The following is a 25,612-nucleotide window of genomic DNA, read 5'->3' on the forward strand; positions in this document are numbered from 1 at the left end:
TGGAGAACTGTGATGAGTTGCATTAAGACATATATAAAAGTAACTAAAACTGTTTTTATAAGAAAAGATAGAAACAGAGGTTTTGATGACGAGCACAACATGTTCAATGGACACGAGTTCTGGCACTATTAACTAAGCCAAGCTAAATGCTAACATCAGCATGCTAACATGCTCACAATGACTAAGCTAGCATGCTGATGTTCAGCAGGTATAATGGTGTCTAGAAGATAAGCCCCAAGTTGCGAATCTCTCGCGAGATGGTTAAGGTTAGGATATGTTGTCAGGCAGTGAGTCTTGCAAGAGTTTCTGCAATTTGGGGCTTACCTTCTAGACATGACCGGGCATAATGTTTACCATGTTCACTCTCTTAGTTTAGCATGCTAACATTAGCTAAATAACACTAAACAAAGTACAGCTGAGGCTGAAGGGAATGTCATCAGTGTATTTGGCCATAAACCATAATTAACCTAATGGTGACGCTAGATGAAAAGTAGGGCGATCACCAAAGTCATTAGGATTCATCCACTGGGCACCGTGAATATGTGTACCAAATTTCACGTTAATCCGTCCAATAGTTGTAGAGCCATTTCTCTAAAAAACAAAAAAGTCAACCTCTTGGCAGCGCTGGATGAACAGTCAGGGGATCAACAAAGTCAGTAGGATTCATCCTCTGAGAAACATGAATGGCTGTACCAAATGTCATGACAATCTGTCCAATAGTTGTTGAGATATTTGGAATAAAGTGATGGACCAACCGACCGACCAACCAAGTGGCAGACCAACATTAGCATGAGTGATGGCTCTAGCATGGCTATAGATCTCAAATAAAGGCAATATTAAAAAAAAATAAAAACTCCTAAATATTTATCAGCCCTATTCTTATTTGATTTATTAAAGATATAATATTGTTAAACCGGGATCACTTTTATTTAAGTTATTACAGGAGTAAGAGTGAGAAGGGGATGCTTGCTTCCTGCCTTCTTCTGCCAACAATTATGTGGAAACTTTTGGGAAATTGTTGATGTTTGGAGAACCTTAACCACCCATGTGACAGGATCTCCATCAGTGTCATTGTCACTTTATTTCACACATAAGACCCCTTCTCAAATGACTAGGTACTATCCTACAGCATTGTTCACTTTTGATTGCAAACTGTATAAGAATAATGTTTCCTTGTTTGTATTTTGCTGTGGTTCTGTATCTCCTTACTGCTGATACAGACCAGCTTTGGTTGAAATACCAATTTTAAATTGTTATTTAGATACCTCCTGTTGATGACAGTGAGGCGTATGACCAGATTATGAAACATAAGCCAAATGTAAAAGCTAATTTAAAATGTAAACGAAGCTTTTTATTTGTGAAAAATATTTGTGATTTGTAAAGATTATTTTGATTATAATTAGATCTGAGCCCAATTTAGTAAAACTATCAAGTGACGTCTGTTCTGTAAATCTGCTTTTTGTTTAAATTATAAATGATTCATGCTCATTTTCAAATTTTCTAAGTATAACTCTGTCAGGCATCAGCCATTCAATCCCCCCTACCAGCGGCTGGCCACCCCCATCACTTAATGTTGAAAATGAGGCAGCATTCTCCATGGAAACCGCAGCCCTCTGAGGCTGTCGCAGCTAATCCTCAGAGGCTTACTCAACTCTTACTGCTCGTAAGAGGGTTTTAACAGCAGCACCAATGCCCAAGAATTCTCCCCAAACCAGCTCTGGATCTTCTGTTTATCCCAGCGGAGGAGCAAAACAAACCGAGTTACGTACAGCAGCAGAGAGGAGCAGAGGGGTTCATCATCCGGTAAGCTTTTTCATCTCTTCTATTTCAGGTATTACTGCAGCTTTAGTCCTCTTATTGCTCAGTCGGTTTGACCTGCAGGGTGTGCGGCGTGGGAGGATGTTGGAATGTGTTTTGCTCTGCATGTTTTGCTCTGCATGTTTTGATCTTTGATGAGATCATACAGAATGTGATGTTAATGTTATGTACTAGATGTGGATATCTATGTCCTTATTCTGTTAATAAAAGCTTTTCCCTACTCCCTAATTTTACTAATTTTTTTCTCCTCCTCCATGCCCCCTACTCCCTGCCCCTGTGCTCTCTCACTTGCCTGCACTAATCCTTTTGTTGTGGACTGAGGGGCCCAGGCTTTGGCTGACCGATCGGCATTGTGCTTCATCTGAAGGGAGCCCTCCTGTCCTCCACCAGATCAGACGGGCCTATTACTAACGCCTCTTCTTTTCTGGAAGCTTTCAGGTCTCTCTTATCGTTCTCTCTCAAGTTGTTTCCATCCTCTTCTTGTTGTCTCAAGCTCTAAGCCAGTCCTGGGAGCTTGAGGGAGTCTTGGTAGGAACATGCACTTCAGGAGCACTTTGCTGCTGCTTCTCTGTCTGCTGGAGCTGGAGGTGAGAGGGCAGGAGCGGGGGTACCTGCAGGAGGCTCTCGGGGCCTTGGATCTGCCCCTGGGTACCAACGACGAGCCACAGCTCCAAAAGAACCACACCGGCGTCCTGATCTCTAAGCTCCTCGGGGCAGTGCACTGTGCAGAGCGGACCGGCACCTCTCAGGATGTCTGTGGCAAGGTAAGGTAACTTTTACATCCATATGCTGAACACTTCTCCTTTCTACAAAACATGCTTGTTATGGCTGGAATGTGAGTGAATGTGAAGGCTTAAGTCCTTGACCTGTATGGGGCATTCATGCTGAGTGGCTTTAGACATCCCTCAGTTTGACATAATAAACTCCAAAGAGTGGAGTTGGAGGTACTTCACATGTTTGTGCAGGCGGGTTGACAATAGGATTATGTGCATGTCAAGCCTTGAAAGTGAGATTTAAAAATTAAACTTTCCATCACTGCTTGCTGAATAGTCTCACCCACTCTCCTAACCTTCTATATTTATTTGTGTGGGTCTAATTGGGCACAAACAGCAGCACAAAGCTACCATTTTTCTGGGAAGCAGCGTAAGCAGGGAGAAAATACTGTAGGCCTTTTATTACTCCTCTTCTAAGGTCACTTGCTTTTCAGTAACATGACCTGGTATTTTGCGACTTTCCCTGAGACTCATGGCTCTGTTTTCAGGCTTTAGAAAAATCTATATGAATTAATATTCTGTTACTGTAATGCCTATTTCTTTCCTCAAATGTTTTCAGAAACATCTTGTAGTATACTGTTTAGCTGTAAAACGAGAAAGTTTGCTCCAGCTGGTGGGCGGTGCTTGGTATTTCCTCAACTGATCTCAACATGGCTGCCGGGTCACAATCTTTCTCATTTTACAGCTAAACAGTACACTGCAAGATGTTTCTGAAAACATTTGAGGTGAGAAATAGGCATTACAGTAACAGAATATTGATTCATATTTGATCAGCGCTGCCTAGTTTGACCGTCTGATCGGAGTTTGCGAGTGATTGACAGCTGCTCAGAGACGGCAGGCTCCAGCTCGGCTCTGATTGGTTGTTTCCCTCCGGTCTGTGAAATCTTGCAGATGCCATTAGGAGCACCGGAGGACACAGAGGCGCATGATTTTTTTTTTTCAGATTACCTGTCTCATGCATTACTGGCAGGATATAGTGACTGTAGCTTTAAAATAAGCCTTAAAATGTCTCTCGTTGTCTTTCTTCCTGCTCTTGTTACAGTGCCTGACACCAGATGTAGCTCTCTCTGTGCTAGAGCATGATGGGAAGGCTTACCTCACTGAGGAGGACTACCAGCGGATCTCCACCGTTCTGCTGTACTACATAATCAACTTGCAAGACCTGTGTGTGTCAAATGCCGCCTCCCTTTCTTCCTCCTCCTCATCCTCATCCCCCTCCTCATTTGGGAACTATCAGTTCTACCTTTTGGCACTCACTAATATACACCCGGCTGAGGACAACCGCTTCCTGTCGTCCAGAGAAACAGAAAGTATCCTGCAGCTCATCAACCAGCACTACGAGCCCTCCGATCAGGACGCCTCATCTGATTTGCAAGTAAGGATTTTTTATATGAGATACAGTATCTATTCTGTCTCGACAGGTACACCTCCGGATGTGATCACTTCACCTTTGATTCCACAGTGTATCGATGCCGCTCGCCTCCTTGAGGATGTTAACGTACAAGAAGATCCAGGGGCTGGTGTCTCGTCTGTGCCCAAACTGGCTGCGGCCATCATCAGCCACATCCTGCAGGGCCGCTGCTTCAGACAGAGGAACCTCCCGTCTCCTGCTTTCTTCACCGACTACATCTTCCAATCCCTAAATCGCACAAGTGACCTGCAGATAATAGGTAAGTTCAAGAGTACAGTTGGCTTGTTGTGCACATTTAATTTGGCAGAAATTGGAATGTAATATTAATAAGTATGTTTTCTTTAGTGTAGAATGAGCCGTTTATATCTACATACGGAGTGGGTCCTCTTCACGGAGCTCTAGAGAGAGCCATTCAAGTTTTTGCATTGGCCACCATAGTTCTCCTACACGCTTGGCACACAGGAGAAGTTTCAGTTGGTTGCAATCTGCAACGTCACCACTAAATGCCGCCAAATCCTACACACTGCACCTTTAAGTCCAATATTCACAATCTTTTAGCTCTGTTTTTGGTCTCCACCAAGATGCTTATGGGAAATGTATCGGAGTAAAAGTACACATTTTATTTAGGGAATGTAGTGGAGTAAAAGTGAAAGTTGTCAGAAATATAAAAAACTCAGGTAAAGTACAGATACTCCCAAAAAATACTTTAGTACTAACAAAGTATTATTACCTCATTACATTACACCACTTTGAGCAACAGCTGGCTATCTGCAGGCTCAACCCCAAATCTCAATCTATTCTTTAATCTCATCTGCGTGAAGTTGCATTTTGTCCCAAACAGACATATTGATTTGACTGAATCTCACCTGCTGCACAGTTATCATGATGCAGTGATTTCTCTGCTCAGATTTAGAGGAGTTGCTCCATCAGCTGGGAGTAGGACGGGAAGCAGCGACGCACTCTCACAACAGGAAGAGGCGGAGTTCACAGAAAGGGGCCGGGCCTCCGCCGGATGGTTGCAACCATGAAACTGGTGAACTGAGCAGAGACTGGGCACAGGTGAGGCTGAGGAACTATCTGTTCAGAGAATCACAGGAAGCATGATAGCGTTGCTGTAATCTCACTGTGACTCATCCACACATTTGTCTCTTCCCTTTGAATCTAATCAGGTGTGTTTTTCAGCCAATCAGCTAGTGGATATTTTTGCTCTGAATCCTCATTTGACAATTTCCAAGGAGCACTTCAGACAAATGTGCCCAGCCATCATTCAGCAGTTGCTAGGCAATGCCTGCGAGTCTGCAGAGCAAAAACGAAGAGGATCTCTGCCCACTGCTCTCGAGAGTAAGATATTTTACCTCATCGGCCTACAGTCACTAATAAATACATCAGACAGTTAGTTTGCAACTAAATCAAGCAGATATCGCTTTATATCTCATGAAAAACTCACTTTTTCAGCACACATCCATTTGGTATCTTGCAACCCACAAACTGTGAAATAAGACAACCCAGTCAGTTTTTTGTTGACTGTCTAGATCAGAAAACATATGATTCAACAAGCCATTCAGATTTGGCTCCCCTTCCTATGTCACATGCAGGCTCATTAGAATATATCACCCACAGCTTGAGAACTACCTGTGCAAAGGTGCACCCATAGAAATATATCTGGCGATAGCAATGTGCTTTCCTCCGCTGCGACAAGATGAAGCATTAAGTTGATAAATTTGAGTCATTTACATTTCCTATGTGCCTCGTAACGTTACTACTCCACTGCTTGTTTAGACGTTACTGCAAAACCTCACCTCAGTGAGTCCGCGATTTCCCGCAAGTTGGTTTAGTTTATGCGGAAGTTTATCTCTGGCAACGGAACACATAAAAATGGCCGCCGCTCTGACAATCCTGCTACGTTGATTTAAATGGCAACTCCTATATTCTATTTCTATGGGTGCACCCTATTTTTCTCGCAAGCCAATCAGAGCAGACTGGCTTTTTTGGGGAGGGGGTCTTTAAGAGACAAGCGTGTTTTTTGAACCTTAAAACATGTAAACATGTTCTAGTAGAAACTCAAAGTACAAGTGGAAATGAGCATGATATGTCCCCTTTAAATATTTTTGTTTTATGTCATCGATTGAACTCATCAATAAGGTTTACCATAATTCTGGGAAAAAGAGCCACAAGCAAGAAACTGGTTATGAATTACTTGTATAAATTAGTGGCCTAAATATACTTTTTGTTTAGAATTATAAAAGACAAAAAAGACATACAATAATAAAACTTAATGGATGAGCACAGGTTCATCCCCAATAAAAGCTACAAATATTTACAAAAAGATAAAAATGTAGCCCTCAAAAGATTGATCTGAGTGGTGTTTTATTTTATTTTCTTTTGTGTTATTATCAGACAGAATTTATAATCTTAATATTTGGACAAATGTGTCTGTCCTCCCTGCAGAGTACGGCTACAGCACGGCCGCCGTCCTGCTCATCACGGTGGGCTCCATGCTCGGTATCTGCCTCATCTTCTTCAACTCCTGCCAGGAAACCTACGCGCTCATCCTGCAGCTGTTTGTGGGTCTGGCAGTGGGAACCCTCTCAGGAGACGCTCTCCTGCACCTCATACCACAGGTATAGGACACAAAGAGCCACTGCGGCACCCTCTGTAACTGTGAGTCAAGCGCCATACCTGTATAAAGAAACTCTCTGTTGTTGACGGTGGAGTAAATGTCTAATTGTTTTCCTCTCTGTCTCCTTTGGAGATCCTTGGCCTCCATGATAACGCACACAGTCACGATGGCGAACACTTTACAGAAGGGAAGGAGTATCTGTGGAGGATTTTGGGCATAATTGCAGGGATCTACGGCTTTTTCCTCATTGAAAGAATCGTCTCCTTTTTTGTTCCCCATGGCCATGTAAGCGTTTTGTTATCAGTTTAATGATACACTAACAAAATACTCAACCCGTAGTGTATCCAGGCTGATTTTCTTTATCTAGCCAGAGTTTTCCATGAACAAGCAAGTTTGTGCCCCGTCTGAACTTTTGCAGAGCTGACTGTTGAGCAACAGTGGTCTGGTCTCATGACTTTCTTTTGTCTGCAGGGTCATAGTGACTTTCCCTTAGAGCTCAACTGCAACGGCCAGTCACAGAGGGGCAAGTCCATCTCCACCATACAGCTGGTGAGTCCCATCACTACCAAGAACTATTGTTCTTGACAGGAAACCCTGATTCCCGTCATCATCGCTGTTATGTACTTGTTAGAGGGGATGCCCGGAGGACCATGACAAGGCAGTTCCTGGAAGTTAAACAGCAAGATATCAAGTGCATAGAAGAGAGAGGAAACGCACAATTATGAAGATATTATAAGGTGCAGTGCTTCAGCCCGCTCACACTAATTGCCATATGAATGACACGGTAATCGCAAGTAATCTTGCGCGAAGTAAGAACGCGGTTCTTGCTTTTGGTGGGTCATTTGTACTGACTGCAATGTAAACGCATCCGCATAAATATGCTACGCTCAGAGCTAGTGACATAGTATAAAAAGTGAGAAAGGCGGCTTATGGTGGGCAGGAAGGGAGGTGGATGGGTCCAACAAACACAGGATTTCCAACCAGGAGAGCGGTGTTTGTGTGGCTAAGTGTTATTGAGTTATTTTGAAGTGACGTTTGTGACGTGTTTTCTGTACCTAAGTTACGTTGCTTCTGCGACCGTTACCGTAGTTTTGTTGCATGGCGTAAAAATGACACGCAGAAAAAGCAAACAAATGATATGTGAAAAGGCTAAAATGTTTTCTTAATGACATGCAGAATGTCCTTGTAATGTCGTGCTACTTATACGCCTTCCTGTGAGATCAGGTTGCAGCGCTTCTACATCAGTGTTTTCTATCTAACACATTGGTTAAATATTGTGTTTACTGTGCTGTACCACTGTGGAGTTATTCAAGTCAATATATTTTCATTCGCCCCAACGATGCTTCACTCCCACACTACTCCTCCAGCCAGCCGAGCATCAAGGAAGCACTAATGCACTAGTTATAAACAGTGGAGCTCTGCTACAGGGCACTGTTGATAGGAGGACAACCAGTCAGTTACAGCACAAAGTTTGGACAACGTTTGAGTTTGCACACATATACAACAGCCTAAAACCAGATAATGGAAATAAAACGGATGTGACAATGACCCAACCTTCATCACATGAAGGATAAATGAATCAATTGAATCACAAAAAAGTGACTGAAATTCACCTTAATCAATTGTCCTGTGCAGCTTTTATATAACAGGCAATGAGGAGTGGTGTGGGAGGGAATGAAGGAACAGGACATGTAGGATGTTGGAGAATGAGGAGTATTGAATCATTCAGAAAGCACTCCATGCTCGTGTTGAATACATGCTTCAAAACGAGAACATTTCGGACACAAAGACAAGTCACTCACGTGGAAAGGGACCTACTTTCCAACCGTCCTTGTTACATAAAAATATCATGTATGGGTGGATCTGTCTCATTCAGCTCCCTTCACGTAACTTAACTTTAATTCGTCAAATTGGAATCAATAGTTAATAAAGATAATTATCTGTAACCTGCAGGGGCCAGTGGATGACCTGGAGTGTACAGAAGTATCTCCTGAACATGTAGACATGAGGAGCTCTTCACATCAGAGTAAGCTCCTTCACAACACGGCTGAATGTGATGTACTATGTAATTAGTCGCCTGGCATGACAGAGCGATTGTCACGGTTCGAGGATGAGCTCTAACGACACAGACTCCCTTTTGTGTTCCCAGGACAAGGGGTTCCTCTGCTGGCTGTGATGGTAATCGTGGGAGACAGCCTTCATAACTTCGCCGACGGCCTGGTTGTCGGGGCGGCCTTCTCCTCTTCACCCGAGACTGGCATGGCGACCACCGTGGCCATCCTGTGCCACGAGATCCCGCACGAGATGGGTGAGAGGTCACGGTTACTCACTGAGGGAACGCTTTTGTTGTTTTTTTGGCTGAGGCCAGGAAACGCTCTGCTTGGCTTATCTGTTTTTCTGCTTTCTGTCTCAAAGGGGACTTTGCAGTGTTGTTGAGCTCCGGGCTCTCAGTGAAGACTGCTGTGCTAATGAACTTTCTCAGCGCTCTGACGGCCTTCATGGGCCTCTACATCGGACTGTTTGTTTCCTCGGAGATGGAAGTGCAGCAGTGGATATTCGCTGTTACTGCTGGGATATTCCTCTATTTGTCACTGGTAGAAATGGTAAAGGAGCCTTATTAAAGGATAATACTTTTATCAACAAATCCCATGAAAAGACCAAATGTGGGACACGTTACCAATGCTGAGAGGAAGTCTTAAATTTCGATATAATATAATATAACCTAACTTAAAGGTGCTATTGATAACATTGATAACATTCAGCCACTAGATGTCACATTCTCCCTCCCCCGTTCCATTGCATTTACTTCACAACAAGTCGTTGCCAGGCACTTACTGTCAATATCAGCCATTTATCTGTTTTTTCCACACTAACTGACGACCCAGAGATACCACATGATACCAACATCGTTTTACTATTGGCTACCACCTCATTGGTTTTGGTCTTTTCATGGGATTTCTTGACTAAAACAAAAATATAGAATAATGCCAGCCTTTTCTTTAAAAAAAAAAAGTCCTCTTTCTAATCAATATTCCTATCAAAACTGTATTAATTTTGTTATACATTTCTGTTTTCCTGTCAGCTTCCAGAGATGAGTCGGGTGAAGACGGACCGACCATGCCTCATGTTTCTCCTGCAGAACCTCGGCCTGCTGATGGGTTGGGCCTGTCTCCTGCTCCTCGCTCTCTTTGAACATGAACTCAAATTCTAAATGCAGTGAACGTGAGTCGTGACGTATCTCCCTTCACACAGGGTCGAGCCCAAACAACTTGTTTTCTAGTGTTCTTTTGACTTGAAAGTGTTAGTGTGTCATTATTGGTCAACGAGTGAGTATTTCATGATGTCGTAGTCTCAGCACTGGGTGGTAAATGTACGTTAGCTGTATGAATCCTCTCTTTTTTTTTATACTTCATGATTTATTTTTGTATGTTACAGTAGGTGTCTGGACACACTAAATAGTTTAAACTCTAATAATGATCCTATTTGGCAGATTCAGGTACAATTGTGCATATTGTTCTGTGAAATATGTACGTTGCCTCAGACAATCAAATCATTTGATTTTGAAGTCTCACAAGCAAAAATATAAAGTTAATCGTAAAAAGTAAATCTACTTGTTTTGGTTTGTATGTATTTGACGTCAGTCTTCATACTGATAGCAGGGTTCAACGTCGGGCAAGTGGGAAATCTCCTTGCTCAAAGTCAATTTTTACTAATCCCGATACAATTTGTTTTATTTATTAGTAATTATCAAATAACAACAAAAACTGAAGTTAATTGCCATGATTAATTTTAGTTTAAGTAAATTAATCTGGAGTTTTGTCCTCTTCCTCTAACTCCATGCAACTACACTCCTGTATGTCTTAGTTCATACACTGAATTTGGCAATGCTTTATTTTACAGGCTCGTAACTTCTGCATAATTTCCGAGAATTTGCCAAGAAGTTCCCTGAAAGAACTGTGAAAATTTGAGAAATTATAAGGAAAATGGAGATTAGTCTTAATTTTGTACACTTACAGTTAATTAATTCTGCCCTTCCACGAATCGGAGGACTCACAAAAGACACATTATTCAAAGATCTCCAGATTTTTAGCCCCTCTTTCATTAGACCTTCTGTGCCTTGTATATGACTTTCAGAGTCACCTTTTATGTTGAGGAAATCCATATTTTCCTCATATGTACCAATTTATATATTGTGCTTTCCGAGAAACTTCCAAGGAAATCGTTAGAGAATTTTTTATAAAATGATGGTCCCATAAATAAGAGCATTACCTTGATTTGAGCTTAGAAATATTATACACAACTAGGGCTGTCAATCAATTTAAAATATGAATGCAAAATAACCCAAAGTTATGCTAAATTTTGACGAGGAAAAACTGGCATGGCCATTTTCAAAGGGGTCCCTTGACCTCTGACCTCAAGATATGTGACTGAAAACCCTGAGAGTGAAAACTGTATTTTATTAGATGAAACAGATGTTGACAAACTGCATAATTTGCAATATATCTTATCGCAATACTTGAGTATTGTGATAATATCGTATTGTGGGGCCTCTGGTGATTCCCACCCCTAATTGGTTAATGAGAAACTCTTATATCAGGTGCAAAGAAAGGACTAACATCTCTCTGTTAGGCATAAGCGGCCCTAAAATACATTTATTTTTGAAGCCCCGTTTAGATAAACGCTCTCTTTCAGCGTCTCATCTCAGAGGCATTGTTCTTTGTTTTGGAGGCCTCTCTGTGATCCAATATGAGGGCACTTCCACCCACCTGAGCTACTTGTTCTCTTCATCCACCAACCTGGGTGACTAATGCTCGCTGTTCAAGACAGAAACTCCGGAGCGATCCGGCCCACACAGCAGCGCACACGCTCTTCACCGGCCAGAGTGGGCCTGCAGAGGAGGAAGAGGAGAACATGAGGAATACATCAGCACAATGAGATAAATGAAACAAATCAACTTATTTGTACATCAAATTGGATTTGTGATATTGAAAGAATGAGTGGGCTTAAGAGAAGATTTTCCTGTTTTTTAATCAGCTTGCCGTGATTAAATTCCGGTGCTCTCAGCATCAACGTATTTCTGTAAAATTTGAACAAACAGCTGTCAAGCAGTTGCTTTATTTGTGTCGGGGATTAGTTTCATTGCACAATTTGCACGGCGATTATGTTAATTTGCCATTCCGAGCTTACAACCAAAGTGCAAACTCAGTTGTGTTGACAGTGTGATTATTTGGCTATCACATCAGAAAAAGCTGACACCATTTATTGTGACTTCCCGAGTAACGTTCAAACAATAGCAGGAAGTCCATTGCGTTTTCTCTTATTCTAGCATTTTTGCTGTTATTTTGGAAATGCCAATCCCATTGGCATTTCCAGGAAAGCTACAGGCCTACTGGTGTGTGTGTGTGTGTGTGTGTGTGTGTGTGTAAATGTGCCCTTTTGCACCAAAGTGTCATTTTTTTTTGGCATGTGTGCGTCTTTTCAAGGCAGCTGCTGCCAGGATAGAGGAAGGAAGGGCTTTTTATCTGGGCCATGTTGGTGTGAACACTGAGTATCCTCACTAGCTCATCGGAGACCTGTCAGAAGGAGAGTTCAGCTCCGGGGTCGTTGGGGCAGCAGAACACACACAGACGATAGGAAATGCCAAAGAGAGAGAGACAAATAAAGGAAATATAAAAGTGTTTTCCCTTTGATTAGAAAGGATCTGACTGAAAATCATCCTTCGCACCTGTTATTGTTATCACACAAAACCTCCTGGGATCAACTCATGTGGAATTTTAGTTGGATTCACAATCTTGACATGCACTGTATTTTTTATATATAAAATTATTTATAGAAAGCAGCAAACTTAAGCTCAGATAGGTGAGTTTCTTTATTATTTTGGCTAAAAACTGCTAGTTTAAAGGGGTACTCCATCAATTTAGTACTTTTGTACTTTTATAAAGTTGGGGGACTTGCAAGAGATAGATATTTTTAAAAATAGATTAAATTGCAGCAGCAGAGGCTGAGATATTAGGCAAGAAGAACCTCTGGTGGGGTTTTTTGACAATAGCTTCTGCCGCCATTTTGGACTGAAAATGCTTATTATATTTATGATATTTTATTGTTCAACACAGGCCAGAATATGACAATGGAATAGAAAAAAAAATTGTTTTGACTTTTTTAGGTGGACGTTTTACTGGCGTCTGGTAGTCGCTTTCAGTCCAAAATGGCGGAAGCAGAAGCGAAGTGAAAATCAATTGTTCATTTCATTGCAACATCAGCTGCTGGGCGCTGATGTTGCAATGAAACAAACAATTGACTTTAACTTCTTGGCAATATACGTTCTTTGATATTAGGGTAAAGTTCCAAAAACACTGGATCCTACATTTCCCATGATGCAACTCAATAGCATCTTTCATTAGAGCTTCCGTGCCTGGTAAACACCCACATCTTTCAAACGCCACGCAGTTTGTAACGCCGGCTTTCTGTGAAAGATTTCCTCTAAATCCACGCCGAGATAACCCAGATGACATCACTACAGTATGACATCATTATCGTTTATTTAAAGCTCCTTCCAGAGCCACAGAAGACATCATACAACTGTTTTCACAGGCTGAATAGTACCAACAATGACTAGTAAGGTGACTGATGTGTAAAATCAGTAGAGTGGCCCTTTAAAATGCAAAAGCTCATGAAACCACTAGAGGGCGATAATGAATAACAAAACTTTAGAGAAACTTATCTGATGAAGGGGTTCACTACTTCAGCTGCAGTATATTTGGTATGCATGGTCTCTGGATATACCAATGTATACAGGGCTGTGCATCACAGCATGTAAACATCCAAGTGTCTGCCCCATTAGGCTGAATGATACTAAGTAGATGCAGTACCTCTCCTTCACCTCTGTGGAGAACTCACCTGAACAGGTACAAACAGCTACAGCTGGGACAATACTCTGTTTTAGCAAAAGTCCCACTTTAATCTAGAGCGGAAACAATTACTTGATTAATCTGCAACGATCCTTATTGTTACACTTGCTTAATCAAGAAAAAAATTAGGGCTGCAACTAACGATTAGTTTCATTGTCGATTGATCTGACAATTATTTTCTCAATTAATCGATTAGTTGTTTGGTCTATAAAATGTCAGACAATTATACAAAATGGGGATCAGTGTTTCCCAAAGCCAAAGATGACGTCCTCAAATGTCTTGTTTTGTCCACAACTGAAAGATATTCAGTTTACTGTCATAGAGGAGTGAAAAAAACAGAAAATATTCACATTTAAGAATCTGGAATCAAAATTTTGACTTTTTTTCTTAACAAATTACTCAAATCGATTAGTCGATTATAGAAATAGTTGCCGATTAATTTAATAGTTGACAACTAATCGATTAATTGTTGCAGCTCTACAAAAAATGGCAAATATTTTCTGGTTGCAGCTTTTCAAATGTGAAGATTGGCTGCTTTTGTCTGTTTTCATTGTAAATAGAATATATTTGGGTTTTTAACTGCTGGTTGGACAAAACAAGACATTTGAAGATGTCACCTTAAATTCAGATTTTTTTTTTTTTACATTTCAAAGACTAAACAATGAATCAATTAATTGCAACAATATCCAGATTAATCAATAATGAAAATGAGTACTTGCAGCACTATTTTAATCCATCTATTCATAATGTAAGTGACCCAGTTTGCATACAGCCCAATGGGATGCAGGCTAAAACTCTGCAGGCTCAACAATAACGTCAAAATGTACCTGTAGAATATTCACCTAACTACATTTGGCTACAACAGTCAGGGACTAGTAGTAGTTAATGTAAACATGTTTTAATAACAATGATGATGATGATGATGATTACCTGACCTGCTCACTTCTTCCTCACTCAATAGACCTTTACTTCTATTCAAGTGTCCCAGTAAGTCATGACAGCGTGACAGTGACAATACCAGGACCCTAAAAATTACAAATGTGCTTTTTCCTACAGTGACATGTCCAAATGTCAGACCCAGTAGATGTAACCTTTGCCTTATCTTTCTTCCAGCATTTATATTCCTCTGCCTTCCTGTCACCAGTGATCTGCCTCCTTGTCGTCACCTTTAAGCTTTCATTTTCACCCGGAGAAGACTGTTTTCACTAAAACTACCTCGACTTCTGTGTCATTTGGGTTCAAAGCCTGTGATCAGTCACAGATAATAATAAGGGTTTGGCAACAGCCTGGCTTTGAGCTTTAATATATTCCTTAAAATTACCCAAACAATTTACTCAGCTCTCCATCAATCCCTCAATTTGTATTAACTGACTCCAGAAAAACATCCTCTGTACCAACACATTATATATTCTATAGTTTAAAACTGTTTTCATGCCTCCGTGCCGGCGACAGCCGTGGCAGGAAATTATGTTTTCAGGTAATCCGTCCCGTCTGTCCATCCGTATATACGTCCGGTCCATTTTCATGAACACGATATCTCAAGAACGCCTGGAGGGAATTCCTTCAAATTTGACACAAACGTCCATTTAGACTCAAGGATGAACTGCTTAGATTTTGGAGGTCAAAGGTCAAGGTTACTGTGACCTCATGTCCATCCCATTCTCATGATATCTTGGGAACACCTTGAGCGAATTTCTTCAAATTTGGCACAAATGTCCATTTGGACGATTTTGGTGGTCAAAGGTTAAGGTCACTGTGACATCACAAAACTAATTTTTGGCCATAATTAAACAATTCATATGCTAATTATGACAATTTTACACAAACGTCTAATAGGATGAAATGGTGATGTGATGACATTTTGGACAGGCATGGATGTTAACTGCAACTTGACTGGTTGGCGGAGGCATACGACCACGAGGCGGTAGGTATTTTATAGTTTTAACATGTACGTATCATCATTAAAAATATAAATATAAATCCAAGCATGCTGTATATACTGTAAATAGCCATGTATACATGCAAATACAGTAGTGTACATTCTCCCACTTCATGTATTATAAGGGCAATAAAGTAGCCATGAATCATTCAAAATTTATTTCATGCACTCTTTGCACTCCCTTGCACTGTTATATTCCTGTTTATAAACAATTTTACATGTATATAAACACTGTATGTTGTTCATTGATGCTTTTTATATATATTTATACATGCATTTATTTTTTTCACTTACTTGTGAGTACATAATTGTTAAAGGTCCCATATTGTAAAAAGTGAGATTTTCATGTATTTTATATTAGAAAGCAGGTTTAAGTGCTATATAAATACTGTTAAACTATCAAAACGCTCAATATACGGAGAAATACACACAGCCCGTATTCAGAAATTGTGCGTTTGAAACAAGTCGTTAGGATTTCTGACGATTTGTGATGTCACAAATATACAATATTTAGTCCATTACACGGTTTTAAACGTAAACATTCTAAATGTATCCCAGTTTATTTCCTGTTGCAGTGTATGTAAATAACATCAGCTGACAGGAAGTAAACATGGACCCAAACTGTTGCCTAGCAACGCAATTCCCTTGCAATTCCGTTGAAATGCACTAAAACGGAGCGTTTCAGACAGAGGGTAAATACAGGTATATTCAGGCAGACAGTACGAGGAAAATAAAGGTTTTTTTTTAACATTACAGCATGTAAACATGTTCTAGTACAGGGGTCTGCAACCTGTGGCTCTGGAGCCACATGCGGCTCTTTAGCTCCTCTCCAGTGGCTCCCTGTGGATTTCTAAAAATGGAAATGAATAACTGTTTTTTGTTTACATTTTCATTTTTATTTATCATTGTTGTAGGTCTATGGTATTACGGTAGGACGGAGTATTAGGGCCACATTGAGGAAAAATAAATAAATCTGAGATTTCGAGAATAAAGTCATAATATTACGAGAATAAAGTCAGAAGTTTACGAGAAAAAAGTCGTTGTAATATGAGAATAAAATCATAATATTATAAAGTAGTAATTTTACGTATTATTTCCTTTTTTTCTCGTAAAGTTATGACTTTATTCTCGTAATATTACGACTTTTTTTCTCGTAAAGTTATGACTTTATTCTCGTAATATTACGACTTTTTTTCTCGTTAAGTTATGACTTCATTCTCGTAATATTACGACTTTTTTTCTCGTAAAGTTATGACTTTATTCTCGTAATATTACGACTTTTTTTCTCGTAAAGTTATGACTTTATTCTCGTAATATTACGACTTTTTTTCTCGTTAAGTTATGACTTCATTCTCGTAATATTATGACTTTTTTTCTCGTAAAGTTATGACTTTATTCTCGTAATATTACAACTTTTTTCTCGTAATATTATGACTTTATTCTGTAAATCTCAGATGTTTTTTTCCCTCAATGTGGCCCTAATACTCCGTAGTACATTTGCACTTTGGCCCTCACTGCATTAGACTTATATACTTTATACTTAGACTATAAACTGTGTTATCTTCATCAAAATGCTCAAATGTTTTACGGCTCCAGACAGATTTCTTTTTTTTGCCTAAAATGGCTCTTTAGATAGTAAAGGTTGCTGACCCCTGTTCTAGTAGAAACACAAAATACAAATATGAACCTGAAAATTAGCATGATAAGGCACCTTTAAATGTTGTTTTTTTTACCTATCTTTGTTCAGCTTTGTTGTCCTTGTTTATATATTATCTCTAACAAATGTGTTAAAGGGAATAATTTCTCCCACTCTTTATAACCATAGATCTTTTATCTTTCAGTTTATCTGCTTGCAAGCTGTTATTCATCCTTTCTTTGTTGCTGAGAGAAGAAGGCAGAGGTGTTGGCGTTGGATGGAGCAGCCAGTGTGGGTACAGTAGGAGGAGGAGGAGGGCACTGATGATGAGGAGGCTCTGTGCTGTGCTGAAGGCTATAATATCCGAGAAATCATCACCATCATCTGAACTAGAGGAAAAACTGCTCCACAGATCCGCACAAGCTCCTCCTTTAACCCTCCTGACTGTCTCAAACTTGAAGATTGGCGGTGCTGGTTGAGAAAGCAGCAGAAGCAGCAGTAGCGCCTCGGTTTACCGTCTCTTTAACCCGGTGATTTAAAGAAATGATGCTCTTTAATCTTGGACACAGCTGGGACACCTGTCCAAGCCGAGATGTTGTGTTGACTGTTTATCAAATGGTGTAATGGTCGTCAATACTACTCCCACAAAAACAAGAGCAGCAACACCTCTGGACAAACACATGGACTCGCTGGAACATCCCGTGTTACAAGTAAGTTAATTAACATTTTAAATGACAGTTGTAGAAAAGTTAGCTTAGCATAAGAAAGAAGCAACTCACCTGTCCGCTTCCTCCTTTTCTCCTATTGGTGGCTGCTAGCATAGTTTAAAATTAACGGTTGATTACGGAACGTTATATCCATGGTAACGTTCCTTTGAGCTCGAGCTGTGACCGTTTTTTTGAATTTCTAACGGTTGATTTTAAAAATTCAAAAATGTCGAACGTTTAAAAGCCGTTAACTTTAAACGTTGGTGTTAGGCAGGTTGGTGTCTCTGCATCTTTTTTGTTGTCTTTTTAGCCAAGTATTTAATGTTTTAATCTTAGTAATTGAAATATCAGAAAGGTTTTAACATGATATAAGGTTGCTATTAACATTTCTCTACTTTTACATTCGTATTTGCATCCTTAAGTTGGCTTAAAAGTAGTGATTAAGGTTACCACAATGTAAAAATACACCATTGGTGTCTCTGCATTTTTTTTTTGTGTCTTTTTAGCCAAGTATCTAATGTTTTAATCTTATTACTCGAAATATCAGAAAGGTTTTAACGTGACATTTGGTTGCTTTAACATTTCTCTACTTTTACTTTCGTATTTGCATCCTTTACTTATAGCTAAGTGGGCTTAAAAGTAGTGATTAACGTTACCAAAATGTAAAAATACACCATTACAAGTAAAAGTCCATATATGGACTTTTACTTGTAATGGTGTAAACTTTGCTGACAGGTAAGTGTACTTACCTGTCAGCAAGTTTACTAATAGTATCAAGAGTGACTTACTCATTATGTCTCCTTTTACAGTATACTATTAGGCTACTGTATTATTTTGTATTGATATATAAGCAGCTTCTTTAATGTTGTAGCTGCTCAAGAAAAGCTAATTTGAACAAATATAGTGTTGGGTGCATTACATTCAAGTAACTGTAGCTGTCAGATACATGTAGTGGAGTAAAAAGTACAACATTTCCCACAAGTACAAGTACTTCAAAATGGTACCAGAGTAAATGTACTTAGTTACATTCCACCACTGTTTTACTATGAAAATATCTGCTAATGCAGGATGTTCAGAAAGCCTCAGGTACCACAATGTAAAAATACACCATTGCAAGTAAAAGTCCATACTTACCTGTCAGCAAAGTTTACTAATAGTATCAGGAGTGACATACTCATTATGTAGAATGTCTCCTTTAACAGTATACTATTAGGCTACTTTATTATTTTGTATTGATATATAAGCAGCTTTTTAATGTTGTAGCTGCTCAAGTAAAGCTAATTTTAACAACTATACTGTTGGGTGGTTTAAATTCTAACAATATATCATAATATTTCAATAACTGATCAGATGTTTTGATTGAAAAGTCATAATCTGCAAAGTAACTGTAGCTGTCAGATACATGTAGTGGAGTCAAAAGTACACTATTTCCCTATGAAATGTAGTAGACTAGAATTATAAATTAGCACAAAATATAGTACTTCAAAGTGGTACTTGAGTAAATGTACTTAGTTACGTTCCAACACTGTTTTACTATGAAAATATCTGCCAATACAGGATGTTCAGAAAGCCTCAGGAGTGTATTATACATTATCTTTCTCATTATTGTATTGTGTTATTTATTTGGGTTAATTAAATCTCATCCTGTTCCTCCAGACTCTTTCTTTGCAGCTCAAACTGTTCTACATGACCGGCTCCTAAGAAAACAGTCTGAGTATCTCGCTGTCTGTTTTTATATGCGTGATTAACACGTCCCGGGGGAACGGGCTGCAATAAAAGGCAGATTTGACATGAATTTCTGTTTTTTTCAGTTGCTACTAGCAACACACGCTGTACGAACACTTGAGCTGGGTGCATTACTTTTCCAGGCCCTCATCATATCTGCTTGCATATTGGAGACCACCCACATAATTATATTGTTTTTATGATACCTGTCATAATATTACACTTCAAATAAAACATTGAAAGCTGTACTTAACTAATTGAACTAACAGTGAGGCTCTATGTCTACACTGGAAGGAGAGCTTCACATTGTTTTCAAGCCTGTGTTTAAAGAGTACTCACACGGCCATTATGTACAGTTAGTCGATTTGTGCATTGACGGAAAAATTATCAATAACTATTTGGCTACTTATAAATAGTTTAAGGGCTGCAACCAATGAATATTTTCAACATTGATTAATCTGCAGACCATTTTCTCAATTAATACATTAATTGTTTGGTCTACAAAAAGCACATACAATTTTCCCATAGTCCTTGATGTCATCATATATCCTGTTTTGTCCAACTAACAGCAGACAACCCAAAGATATTCAGTTTTAGGGCGGTCCTTGACTGAAGAAATTCTTAGTGGACTAATCAATTAGTTGATTTAATCAACAGATTTGTGAGTTTCTCCACAAAGAATCTCCCAAAAGTACCACTTTAAATCTTATGTTTACCAGAGATGTGCTCATTTCTTGGAAATAAGTCATTCAGCATGAAAAAAACATAAGAAATGACTAATGGACCAAAGAAATCTAAGTTGACTAAGACCAAGACTATTTCTTTCATTGGAATAGTGTTAGGAAGAGATCTCTTGACAACCAGTATGGACAGGACAAACTATAACAGCAACAAAAACAGTTGCAAGAATACATATGTGCATGCAAGTATTGTATTAAGATAAGCTGGAAAAGATATGAACGTCATTTAACAATTTTACTCTTTGGCTCTCTGCAGTCTCAAAGCAAAGGAGCTCGAAGAAAAGGTCGATTTAAAGGTTCAGATGGCAGCACCTCCTCCGACACCACAACCAACAGCCTTGTTCGCCAGGTAAGGATGGCAGTTCACTTTTTAAACTTTGGGGCGCCCCCGTGGCTTTAGGGGTTAACCCCAGTCTTCTGTGGATATTTGTTGCATGTCCTTTCATATCTCTCTCTCTTTCATTTCTTGTCATCTCTCTACTATCAGCTGTCTGATAAATACAAATAAAGATTTCAAAAGGTGCAACGGTCTGTGGACCATACGCTAAGGTACGGAGAGAGTAGGTTTCTACTAACCTTGCATGTCAGCTAGATTCTCGCAATGTCACGAGTAGGGATGCACCAATCTGACTTTTTCATTTCCGATACCGATAGTGATACCTGGACTTCAGGTATCATCCGATACCGAGTACCGATCCGATAACGGTGTTTAATTAATAAGCTGTATGCCTCACTATGTGGAAGTGACTGGGATCATTCTTTTATGTGTAAGACAACATCAGGCTTGCTTTCTTAACTTTGTAAAATAAAATGTAACGAATGAATACATGGATATAAATTATTTTATTAAAATAATAAATTGTACACCAGAAACTTGGTCGAAAATCAAAATTAACAGGAATTACAATTCAAGTGTAAACCTTTTTAATGCAGCAACAGATTGGTCAAAACTTAAACCGGAATTAAAACTAGTCACAAGATCACGCGTGAATCACGGGATCAAATGTCACACAAAAATCCATCTTGTCAGGCTTCAAGTAATGCGTTTGTGTCCACGGGCCTCTCAGATGGTTCCGTGAAACAAACCATCTGACGGGTTAGGTTTCTACTGCCTACGGGAAAAGGTTTTGTTTTTCACATGGTCCAAGGAAGATCTATCTGATCATTTTGTGCACCACACTCTTATATCATAATGAATAATAACATTTCCTGGTAACAGTTGCTTCATTCAGGAATGTAACACTTGTTTGCGTGTGCCTGAGTGTGTGTTAATCCCTAACGGTAAATGCAAACGGGCATAAGAGCCCAGCCTCAGTCATCATCATCATCATCCATCAGGGATGAGATGTGCATCGCAGTGAAAGCCGTCTGTAAACACCGTTGGGTACAGTATGTTAAGTGGAGGCCTCTCCTCTGTGCTGCATCCTCAGCAGTGACACAGTGGCCTGTTATAAAGCAGACCCCGCGAGATACACACTCAAACGTGTCTGGTATTTGTTGAGCGGACCTGCGAGGGACAGGATGGGCCGGGTTAAGGATGCGCGCCCCTGCCTAAATGTTTCTGCCTTTTTTGGAGGAGGCGTGCATCGCCTTCTCTTTGGCACGGTAGAGGCAGAGCGGCGGGACTTGCTGGCCTGCTGTCTGCTTCGTCTCAAGGCCACGGAGAACTTCTGAATGAGCTGCTATCATCATCAGCTCAGCAGGAGCTGCTTGATGAGAAATTGTCTGATTTTACCACCACCCGTGGGAGCTCATGCCCATTCCCACAGTCCTGCCACCAAATGAGGAGTTTCCCTTTCAGTCTGAGTCATCGCAGATAAACTCAATTAGGCTGAGAGTGAGTGTCTTTCTGCAACGCAACACCACATCCTATAGAAATGAAAGGCCATTACAGTAAGAGACAGTAGAGGGATGCGGTGAGAGTGGAGGAGTGATGTGTTTCAGGGTCAGCGAGGCCCTCGCATGCCGAGCAGAAATATCCCCTTTTAGATGTTTGCCGCAAGAGGGCCCCAGAAATAGCAGACCTTCCAGTAACTTCTCCTGTGTTTGGATAATAATGTAAATACTGTTTTTCATTTGTGTTGTTATCATAACCGCAGTTTTAATCTGACCTTATTTCCCTTGCCCTCATGCTCAATCATACTGCCTGTGATTGTTTTCACTTTTCACAGAAGAATGAGGACGTAATATTTAGATCGCTAAACTAACACCATCCCGGGAAAGCTATCCTTTTGTGTGGTTATCTCACCGCCTATTCATCAATCTGTCATTTGGTTCTCTTTGTTTTATCATTTCTCTCCTCACCGTCGAAGCTGCTGTTTTCTAAAGACTGTTTGCATGACTGGATTTAAGATTTTGTATATTGTCTTTAGCTCTCCCTCCTGTCTGACCTGTTGTTTTTGTGCCTCATAGTCCTGGCATTCCTGTAGGCGTCGTAAGAACAGCTCAGGCTGGTCAAGGTCACTGCGTGATCGATCCACGGCCGCTCCGAGCGTCATGAAAACGGCTTTCCAGTAACTGCATATAAACAGGTCCTAAAAGACAGAATTACTCATGCTGAGGGCAGAGGGCAGACAGAGAGTAGGTTCAGAGAGAGAGGATGAGAGACGATCCCTGTGGTCGTGGCCTGATGCCCGGGGGAGTATGGAGGAGGCTGGGAAGGGTGGAGGTCCAGGCCAGACCGGACCGCTCAGCCGTGGGAGTAGCGAGGTCAGTGTTGAGCTGGAGCTCAGCTCTCCATTGAGAAAGAAGAAGGGCAGAACTGTCATAGATTTGTCGGCAAACTTCAACATCAGGTGGATGGTTTATTTTTATTCATGTGGAGGTTTGTTCTGCAGTGTAAGCAAAGAAATCGTCTTACCAAACATTTTGTGATTTGTGGTGCATCGTCCTTCTCTTTATGCACATCCTGAGGGGCGGCAGATGCTAATAAATAGTATCGAGATTATGATCATAAACTCTACATCATTGTTTTAGCACTCTGCATGGATTTCCTTTTACAGTCCAGACATTTACGTCAACCCATTTCTCAGGAAGCAGTTTGTCCACCTCATGCTCAGTTAAAGGAATAAATGCAATTTCGATATGATTTGCAATTTTAGAGGGAATGATATTTTTTTACATCATTATTCTCATTTTCACTGAAAAACATATTAAAATGATTATGGTGTGATTTCCGCAGGGATCTGTGCCAAACAAAGATGTTTTCTTAAGCCTGTAGAATATGATGTGTAGGCCAGGACATCTCTGCAGCACCACAATAATTAATTTGAAATAGTATTTTGACACACATTTCACCAACAAATATTGTGCCTCCTAACAAACAAGATATAACATGTTATATAATGAGCTTTAGAGGCGCTGGTAGGTGGATTTTGTTACCTTTGGACAGAGCCAGGCTAGCTGTTTCTGCCTATTTCCAGTCTTTATGCTAAGCTAAACTAACCATCTGCTGGCTGTAGCTTCATATTTAGCGTACAGACATGAGAGTGGTTTTGATCTTCTCATCTTACTCTCGGCAAGAAAGCAAATAAAGCGTGTTTTCCAAACTCTCCCTTTAAACTTTTTTTTGTTTTCAAAAGACAATATAGTCATGTTTTATTGTGCATAGTCGGTGACACACACCACATAGAGCCTTGAGTGCTGTATTTTCTGGTCATATAGGTGTAAATGTGAGTGATTGTCCATCTGTAGACTGGCAATGTGTTTAGAGCGCCTGCCTTGTGCCTAATGCATCCTGGGAAACGATCCAGCCCCCCGTGACCCTGAATAATAATAAACTTTCTTTATATAGCCCTTCTCTAAAAACAGAGTTAACAAAGTGATTTACAGAGAGTGAGAAACAAAGCTCAGAGCAAACAACAGGATTAAACACGACGAGGGGAAGAACTGCTTGAAAGCAAGTCTACAATAGTTTGTCCTAAGTAGTGAATTTAAAAAAAAAAAAAGACACTGACTTTGCAAGTGTAATTTATTCTGTAAGGCTGTTCCAAAAAGTAGGATCTTTGTTGTTGAAGTTTTTGTAATTATTTATGGCTGAGAAACAGTCTGATGAGCTCCCCTTGAGGATGTCAGTTTGCCCTCTGGCTCTTGTAGAGATATTAAGATGTAGTTATAGACACCTGGCTTCAAAAGTGTTCACCAAAGTCTAAATAACTTCTGCAAGTGACAGGTAACAAATAAAGAAAAGCGTAAATTTTAAGGAAACAAAGGAAAACAACAACAACAGGCATGTAATAAAATGAATCGATTCAATAGCAAAGCACCTGCCAAAACCGATTTTGGGGCTCAGGTGAGGATAACTTGAATGAGACCTTTGGTGCTAGAAACAACATACAGTAAATACAAGGATCTGAGGTACCGTAGCTCAAACTGTGATTTGCATAACTCCTAGAATATTATGTCATAATTAACCTTGTGCTGCTTCCCACACTCGCACTGTTTATGTAAATGGTTGCACCAGGCTCTGCATCGCCTCCACCTCCACCTCCATCTCTATATAACAGTGTGTCTTGATGTCTCCCACTGCAGCAGCTTTTCCATGGCACATTGTTACATTTCGACCCTCTTTGTCAGCTCTGTCTGTACATTCAGTACATCCAGGCTGGAGAAAGGGATTTGGTGATGGACGGCCGCCTGAGAGGGCGTGGTGTGGGCAGGAAACCCCTTCTAACTCTCCCTGATTGCGAGCATTTTTCCTTTTCATCATCCTCTAGATTATTTTCTCTCTCCTAAATGGAGAGAGGGGGTGACGCAAAGAGCTTATTATTGACTCTGATACTTATCAGATCTGGCAACCCTTGACATTTTAAGTGACTGATACCAGTGCCATACTATAGTGGTATGGAGAAGCTGCCATTGGAGATCTTGTGTAGAAAAGTGTAACATTAACCCTGCGGTTCTTTGCCTGAACTTTGAGCAACATATGTCATAGTTTTCCAAGATATTTCTGGAGAGCCATATGTGTTTTCTGGCATCCAACTGCAGTAATGATGCATGGGGTTTAAATACTGTAAATGTAGAAACCACTGCTGCTCAGTCAGCCATCATTGAAGCACCAGGCTGCCATCTAGTGGCAAAATGAATGAACACAGGTATTTAACTTCAGTGCCAGAGTAACCAAATCAGTCTGCAAAATCTCTATTTGGACTCTGAATTTCCTGATCATGGTACCGGAGCTATAACTTTTAGCATTTGTCTCTAACATTTGACACTAAAACCACACAGGCAGTTTATTTTTTACACATGTTTTTTTAAAAAAAACATTTTGTAAGTAACAACCAAATGTGAAAAATGAAGGTAAAAACACATAAACAGGGAGAATGTTTTGATAAAA

General features: G+C 40.1%; 2 protein-coding genes and 1 long non-coding RNA gene across 6 annotated transcripts in view; 2 read left to right on the forward strand and 1 right to left on the reverse strand.

The window, feature by feature from the left end:
- The first annotated feature begins 55 nt into the window (after window positions 1-55).
- On the forward strand, window positions 56-10,228 carry LOC119480910 (zinc transporter ZIP12-like). Of its 3 annotated transcripts, XM_037757553.1 has the most exons (13): window positions 56-1,803; window positions 2,312-2,582; window positions 3,634-3,966; window positions 4,054-4,261; window positions 4,910-5,061; window positions 5,172-5,343; window positions 6,451-6,623; window positions 6,755-6,907; window positions 7,094-7,171; window positions 8,576-8,648; window positions 8,772-8,930; window positions 9,038-9,225; window positions 9,705-10,228. In XM_037757553.1, the coding sequence occupies exons 2-13, from the start codon at window positions 2,355-2,357 to the stop codon at window positions 9,831-9,833; spliced, it is 2,046 nt and encodes a 681-aa protein (XP_037613481.1). In that variant the 5' UTR covers window positions 56-1,803; window positions 2,312-2,354; the 3' UTR covers window positions 9,834-10,228. The 3 variants fall into 3 exon arrangements, with proteins under 3 accessions (XP_037613481.1, XP_037613482.1, XP_037613483.1); XM_037757554.1 differs by lacking the exons at window positions 56-1,803; window positions 2,312-2,582; window positions 3,634-3,966; window positions 4,054-4,261 and having other exon boundaries at window positions 4,921-5,061; window positions 6,451-6,663; XM_037757555.1 differs by lacking the exons at window positions 56-1,803; window positions 2,312-2,582; window positions 3,634-3,966; window positions 4,054-4,261 and having other exon boundaries at window positions 4,921-5,061; window positions 6,784-6,907.
- Window positions 10,229-11,241: 1,013 nt separating this feature from the next.
- On the reverse strand, window positions 11,242-18,085 carry LOC119480912. The gene is made up of 2 exons (XR_005205032.1): window positions 17,885-18,085; window positions 11,242-11,510 (listed from the first exon to the last, which is right to left on the reverse strand). It is a non-coding gene; the product is annotated as an uncharacterized LOC119480912 (long non-coding RNA).
- Window positions 17,264-25,612, forward strand: part of cacnb2a (calcium channel, voltage-dependent, beta 2a) — a 70,240-nt gene continuing 61,891 nt past the window's right edge. Inside the window, exons 1-2 of one of the 2 annotated variants that reach the window (XM_037757546.1) lie at window positions 17,264-17,815; window positions 20,534-20,626. In XM_037757546.1, the coding sequence (XP_037613474.1) occupies window positions 17,729-17,815; window positions 20,534-20,626 (180 nt within the window). In that variant the 5' untranslated portion in view covers window positions 17,264-17,728. The remainder of the gene's footprint in view (window positions 17,816-20,533; window positions 20,627-25,612) is intronic. The other variant, XM_037757548.1, reaches the window with a different exon arrangement.

This window comes from Sebastes umbrosus, chromosome 21, assembly GCF_015220745.1.
Source record: "Sebastes umbrosus isolate fSebUmb1 chromosome 21, fSebUmb1.pri, whole genome shotgun sequence".
In the NCBI taxonomy this organism is placed as follows: Eukaryota; Metazoa; Chordata; class Actinopteri; order Perciformes; family Sebastidae; genus Sebastes; species Sebastes umbrosus.